Below are 8049 nucleotides of genomic sequence, written 5' to 3' on the forward strand. Positions count from 1 at the left end.
CAGCCGGAGAAATGACGTGGAGTCAAGGAATCTCGCTAAAAAAGAATCCAACCTGGTGCTGCAGGCTGTCGAAACAAGAAGCATTCTAGCGTTCAATCAGTTCCAAACTTCATTTCGCTGATAAAAACAACGAAATGAAGGATCCCCAAGTCGAGCACACGAAAGCATGTGCAGTGTGCACAAGCGATACAAACATGTCTTACCGCATCGAGCTCCAGACTGGGAACGGACATTATGACATATAGTTAACCTGACAATCATGGATCTGTGACGCCAAGTTAGCTACAAGTGCAACGGCTGTAAATAACTTTTAGTCGAAAAAGATGTTAAAATGTGCTTAAAGCCTGGTTTTTGAGTATATGTAAGAAATAGAATAATACATTCGTGTCTGTTAGATACCATTTATCTCACAACTCATTGTTTAAAAATGTATCAAACTCGCTTACGCTCGTTAGATACATTTTAAAACAATTCATTCTGAGATAAATGGTATCTAATGGCCACTCATGTATTATTCTCTATATTAGTACAACTACATGCATACAAAATATATTAAATTTGATGTACAAATAAATTCTGAAAAAATTCAGACAATATGCATAATATTCTTACTTTGTACTTGTTTTTTGGAACATAGTCTTTTCTGAGCCGGTATGGGGACGTCAACACCTTTGAAAACATTTTTCCTAAACTGATGCATACAGTAACCACACGTAAATTTGTAGTCTTTTAACACAAAGTTCTGACGCTGAACATGTGATATTAGGTGTGAAATGTGAAATAAAACTACGTCAGTAGACAAAAGGTTACCTTAGTTGTCCAACCTCAATATTTCTCTAGATGTATAATATTATATATAAAATCGTAAAAACTAAAATATGTTTAATTTTTATTTCAGTTGGCAGATATGAAACATTACGTAAATCATATACATGTTGTTAATAATTGCACATTTTATTCTTTATTAGTACATACTGGTAGCAGTTTTATAAATATTAGGTTATATACATTCCAAATAATTTAATTTACTGTAAAAAGATTCATTCAATTTAAATATGAAAAAGATTTTAATTTAAAAGCTATGTTCTTGAACTATCTGGATTTTGCTCGTCTAGTGGGGGTTATTTATCTATTGTTTGTTGTTGTTTTGGCATTTTGTTTTTGTTTTGCTCTTTTGATGGGTTTTTTTGTTTGCTTATTTTTGTTGGGGGTTTGGGGTTTTTTTTTTTTTTTTTGTTTTTTTTTAGGATGGAGGGGAAGCTGGGAGGTAAAAAAGTGTAATTTTATCATGTATATTTGTCATTGTGGATTATCAACTCACTGGCAGTTGTAATACCTTTAATAAAACATTCATCAAGTTTGGATTCATGAGAATGTGGGGATACACACACTCTGCGACCACCCCATTTTGTTTACATAGCTTACTTTTACACTATCATACTCAAAATTGCACTATTTCAACAAAAGTAATTAAAAACAACACCAAAAAAAAAACCCACACACACACCAACATTCCATGCACATCTCTCCTTGATCATATCCTAGAACTGCCCCCACTGCTGATTCTAAAAGTTAAAATTTGTTTTGTTTAAAAACACCACTGGAGCTCATTGTTTTATTAATCGTTGGCTACTGGATATAAATATTTGGTCACTGTCACACAGAGAAAACCCCTGCTACAGAGAACAGGGAACTCATTTAACGTGCCCATATCCAAAAGTTTCAGGCACACCCATGCTAGATTTGGGCTCTGACTTTGCCAGTGACTAACTCCGAGACAGGAGGGGAAAATCCCCACTACATGTTTCTATTACCAGTAGGGGATCTTTTATCTGTACTTTCCCAGACAAGACAGTACATACCACAACCGTTACTATACCAGTCTGAGTCATGGGGCACGATCAGTGATGCAAAAACCAACAACAATCAGACTATGGGTCCACTAAGGGGATTTGATCCTTCGACCAAGCACCTGAGATGATCACTTTACCAACTTAAGGGGCAGGACATAGCTCAGTGGTAGCTCTCTCCTGATGTGCAGTCAGTCTGGGATCAATCCTCGTTGGTGAATCCATTGGGCTATTTCTTGTTCCAGCCAATGCACCACGACTGGTATATCAAAGGCAGTGGTATGTGCAATCCTGTCTCTGGGATGGTGCATATAAAAGATCCCTTGCTACTAATGGAAAAATGTAGTACCATTCATCTTACCATATAATGAATTGTTGGATAAAATGGAAAGTTTGTTTTGTTTAACGACACCACTAGAGCACATTGATTTGTTAATCATCGGCTATTGGATGTCAAACATATGGTCATTTTGACACAGTCATAACGAGGAAACCTGCTACATTTCTCCATTAGTAGCAAGGAATCGTTTATATGCACCATCCCACAGACAGGATTGCACATACCACAGCCTTTGATACACCAGTTGTGGTGCACTGGCTGGAATGAGAAATAGCCCAACTGGCCCACCGACAGGGATCGATCCCGGATAAAATGACATCTAATTGAACATGCATGTAGCATTCTGTTTTATTACATGTCCTCAAAAATTTGGTTTAATTAAAATAAATTTATATATATTTTTCAACTAAAAATCATTTACAATGATTGTGCTTGCAATTAATTTGTGCATCACAGAGCAATCAGTTTTAGGTTAAAGGTAGGGTCAATTCAAGCAAGAGCCTTATGTGTTGGAAAGATGCATACTCGGACCACCAACACTTTAACAAATGAAAACGCGTAATTTTATAATCAATAAAAAAAAATATGATTATTCCTGCTAACTGGGGGCAGCCATATTGTTTCGTTTTTGTGACAACCGGTGGTATAGCTTGGGGCGAAGTGATGTCAGCTCCATCCATCTCCTCTATGCACAGTGTAAACAAACACTCTAATTTATGACAAGGCCCTTCGCTTTCATCAACCTGATCGACTTGTAAAACAACATAAATGACTTGATAGTGTAATAAACTATTTAACTAAATATATTTCAATTTGCATCAATAGAATGAAATAGTATTTTTCTTTTTTAAAAGATCCAAAGAAAAAATGCATATTATTAGGCCTATTGGTAGGGTACGTTCGAGCAAAAATGACCACTCATGATACCCAAGTGATACTTTTCTTTGGGACCACGTAATTGGTCAGTTTTGTGATTTTAGATGGGAAAGTCTACTTAATCAAGGGTTTTACAGAATTACTTACAGTAATAAAGCAGGGCGGCTGATAATGCCCATTATGATTGGAGGGGTATCCGTGCGGTTACCACACAATACCCTGTGATCTTAATAAAAGAGGCACGTCTTTTTAATGTGTCTGGACCATCTAAATATACACCTGCCAAACAGGAACCACAGGTACAGGCCACAGAAAGAAAAGACCAATTAACCAAGAAAACACTCCATTATTATTTCAGTACATGGATTAATTTATGTACAAAACATAATACAGTTATTTCAACACTTTGACAATGGTGGTTTATTTTGTATTGAAAAATTATATATTATTGTTGCTGGCTTACTGGGATGGCTATTATTACAGAACATTGCGATGCATTCACAAAAATCAGGTATGTTTTGTTTCTTCAGTTCAAAGACTAATTCCTGACATGACACGTTAGGTTTTATTAATTAATTATACGATTATACTTAAGCAATAATGTGCATTATATATCGTTGAATATGCATACCAGGCCAAATGCCTTAATTGTCCCCCCTTTAAGTTATATGTCACAGAGCAATCAATTCTCATCATTTTTATTTCATTGAATGGAATAGTTAGGTCATCACCTAGTAGTAGCCTAGCAAATGTCTTTTAAATTGTTAATACATGGGTGTGTTAGTGCCATGTGATATCACAAATAACAAATGATGTTTTCTTACACACCCATTTAGGAGATCACGGTTGTGTATCAAAATCATATACGTATGTTGGAGATCGTTTCTGAGAGGTCATGACCCAGTTTAGTGTTATTGTAAGGAGATGTAAAGTGACGTCCTTGGAATACTGACGTCATTCAAATTCAAAATTAGCTGTATTATTACAATGCTTCGCCACATCAAAATGCTTGTTTTTCATCAATTTCATTTTCCGAGTGGTTGGCAAATGTTTTAGAGTGCTCTATTTTTTTAAGGAAAATGGATCTGTTAGTTCAGTAGTGATTTGGTTATGATGTGGTATGTATGCTTAAAACCAAGTATATTCATACACCATGACCCAGTTAGGCTACATTCTATAAAAACATAATTTAGTTCATAATATTGTTTACATTTTTATTGCTTTGAGGTATATAAGAAATAGAATACTACATTCGTGTCTGTTTGATACCATTTATCTTACAACTCATTGTAAGGTAAATGGTATCAAATGGAAACTCAAGTATTTTTCTCTATCTCACCAATGAGCATAAGAAAATGGTTGAACTTGGAAGGGTCGATTACACCACAATGCTCGAATCAAATACAAAGTCCAGTTACACTTACACAATGTTGACTGAATGGTTAGGTTGAACTACCCAATGGGTCGAACACTTTCACGAGCACTGACGGGGTTCAAGCCAATGGGATTCAACTGTATATAAAACTGGTCTGTCCGATGGAATGATGGTGGTACATTTTAACCATAGCAGTGTTCGAAATTAGCTTCATGTTTTTTGTATCTGGTTCAGATTACCCATTACCCGGTATGTAAATGTAATTTTTGATGTGCTGTAGTGATGCAATGACCACATGTGCAATTATCCGTTACCACCACCTCCATTTCATCTCTTTTTTTTTTCTTTTTTTTAATATATATATATTTTTTTTAAATAAAATTTAATTTTTATAAAATCTCTACCTGCAGACCTGTTGAATCAGTATGTGAAATGACTGTTAGGGCAAATGCTAAAGCACTTTTAAAAAAATATTGTAATGTCATAAAACAAAAAATGATAAATGTTCTACGTCTTAAGTGGGGTAATTAGCCCTCACCCCACTCCCAGTTTCAGCAAGTGTTAGAAATTAGCTTCACATTTTTTGTAACTGGTTTAAATTACCCGATATATGTAAATGTAACTGTTAATTTGCTTTAGTGGTACAAATCATGTGTAATTATCCATTACCACCACCTCCATCCTATCTCTGCATTTTGTTTTTCATAAAAAAATTTTTTTTAAATTAAATTTAGTTTTTATAAAATCTCTACCTTCAGACCTGTAGAATTAGTATGTGAAATGACTGTTGGGGTAAATGTTAAAGTTTTTTGGAACGTAGTCTTTTCTGAGCCGGTATGGGGACATCAACTCCTTTGAAAATGTTTTTGCTAAACTGATGCATACAGTAACCACACGTACAATTTGTAGTCTTTTAACACAAAGTTCTGACGCTGAACATGTGATATTAGGTGTAAAGTGTGATCAAACTATGTCAGTAGGCAAAAGGTTACCTTAGTTGTCCAACCTCAATATTTCTCTAGATCTTCAATAATATTTATATATAAAATCGTAAAAGCAAAAATATGTTTAATTTTTATTTCAGTTGGCAGATATGAAAAATTACGTAAATCATATACATGTCATTAATAATTGCACATTTTATTCTTTATTTTGCTCCAGTCTAGTGGGGGTTATTTATCTATTGTTTGTTGTTGTTGTTTTGGGATTTTGTTTTTGTTCTGCTCTTTTGTTGGGTTTTTTGTTTGTTTTTGTTGGGGGTTTGTTTTTTATTTGTTTATTTGTTTTTGTTTAGGGAGGAGGGGAAGGTAGGAGGTAAAATGTGTAATTTTATAATGTATATTTGTCATTGTGGATTATCAACTCACTGGCAGTTGTAATACCTTTAATAAAACATTCATCAAGCTTGGATTCATGAGAATATGGGGATGCACACATTCTGCGATCACCCCAATTTGTTTACATAGCTTACTTTTACACTACCTTACTAAAAAAATGCACTATTTCAACAAAAGATATAAATTATAATTTAAAAATCCCTACACACCAGCCTTCTTAGCACACCCCTCTTTGATAATAACATCCTAGAACTGCCCCTATTCGAATATTTGCTGATTCTAAAAGTTAAAATTTGTTTTGTTTAAAAACCACTGGAGCTCATCAATTTAATAATTATAATCATTGGTTACTGGATGTAAATATTTGGTCACTGTCACACTGATAAAACCCACTACATTGTTTTCCATCACCAGCAGGGGATCTTTTATCTGTACTTTCCCACAGACAGAACAGTACATACCACACCGTATACTATACCAGTCGTGAGGCACAAGTCGTTCGATTGTTTTACATGTACCAACTCAAGTAGTTCATTCTTCTAATGCAATCACTGTTTTCTTTTACTGAAGAGCAAAAATGTGTACTTAAACAGAAGTATAAACAAAGAATGAGTTGCCATTAGATACCTTTTTAGTTGTAAGACAAAATGGTTTCTAATTTGACACAAATGTATTATTCTGTTTATTACATATCCTCAAAAATCAGGTTTTAAAATAAATTTTAATGGGTTTTTTTTTTTTTTTTTTTTTCAACTAAAACTTATTTACAGCACTTGCAGTTAACTTGTGCATCTCAAAGCAATCAGTTTTAGGTTAGGTTATAGATTATGGAGCAATCAATTTTGATCATTGTGGTGGTGGAACATATATTCAAGCGAATTCAATATAATATGATAAATTCACTACATTTTAACTCAGGAAATATCCCATAATTATGTGTATATGTCATAGAATTTTGGTGATGGAATACGGAACAAATTCAAAATTGTTAACAGCAGTATGTAGTAAACTACATAATGCCCCCCTTTTTTTTAAATCCCACTGTCCCCGTTTCTTTCTCTCCCTTGATTTTCATCTCATTTTTAGACAATTTGCCAGATTCTCCAATCATTAAACTTCCTTTGTTGTCCACATCCACATTCAAGACCTTGTCTCTCCAAAAACAAAATGTGTTTGTCTTATGTAGCCGTTCATACCACACTCCTACCAGTTTTGGTTATGGGCTTAATCTATCCACAATGAAGAGTGTTTAGTGGTTAAATCTGGCATTGTTAAGGAAGGAAGGAAGGAAGGAAGGAAGGAAGGAAGGAAATGTTTTATTTAACGATGCACTCAACGCATTTTATTTATGGTTATATGGAGTTGGACATATGGTTAAGGACCACACAGAAACTGAGGGAGGAAACCTGCTGTCGCCACTTCATGGGCAACTCTTTTCGATTAGCAACAAGGGATCTTTTATATGCACCATCCCATAGATAGGACAGCACATACCAGTCATGGGGCACTGGCTGGAGCGAGAAATAGCCCAATGTGCCTACCAACGAGCATTGTTAATGGTACCTGTAACCACGTACTATACTTCCCTACTACTGGCGACCCAAAATAGCCATGTTGTTATGATTGGGAATGATCCATAAATCCTGTAGTAAATATTGACAGGCATTAACATTCTGTAAACTCTACAATGTTCATGTCTTATCTAGGTGGGTCCAGATTGTAGGTGGAAGGAAGGAAGGAAATGTTTTATTCAATGAAGCACTCAACATATTTTATTTTTACGGTTATATGGCATCAGTCATATGGTTAAGGACCACACACAGAGAGAGGAAACCCGCTGTCGCCACTTCATGACCTATTCTTTTTTATTAGCAGCAAGGGATCTTTTATATGCACCATCCCACAGACAGGATAGTACATACCACAGCCTTTGTTACACCAGTTGTGGAGCATTAGCTGGAATGAGAAATAGCCCAAAGGGGCTGCCGACAGGGATCAATCCTAAACTGACCGTGCAACAAGCGAGTGCTTTATCACTGGGTTACAGATTGTAGGTGGAGGAATGTACCTAACTACATGTCACTATAATTAAAAACCTGCTCATGTCAGTCTTGTAAAAAATATTCACACAATATAGAAAACAATCATTTTAAACCTTTTGTTTATTAATAAATTAACATTTCTATTTTATTATATACACATAAGAATAATTATGCAACTGCACACAAATATGTCTCTGAAATTCATATATATATTTTATTTTTTTTTTTT

General features: G+C 34.7%; 1 protein-coding gene across 1 annotated transcript in view; it reads right to left on the minus strand.

Moving 5' to 3' along the window:
* Positions 1-233, minus strand: part of LOC121368816 (protein unc-13 homolog D-like) — a 58584-nt gene extending 58351 nt beyond the window's left edge. The window contains exon 1 of the mRNA XM_041493562.1: positions 204-233. Coding sequence (XP_041349496.1) covers positions 204-233 — 30 coding nt within the window. The remainder of the gene's footprint in view (positions 1-203) is intronic.
* Between the last annotated feature and the right edge of the window lie 7816 nt (positions 234-8049).

This window comes from Gigantopelta aegis, chromosome 3 (genome assembly GCF_016097555.1).
Source record: "Gigantopelta aegis isolate Gae_Host chromosome 3, Gae_host_genome, whole genome shotgun sequence".
NCBI lineage: Eukaryota > Metazoa > Mollusca > Gastropoda > Neomphalida > Peltospiridae > Gigantopelta > Gigantopelta aegis.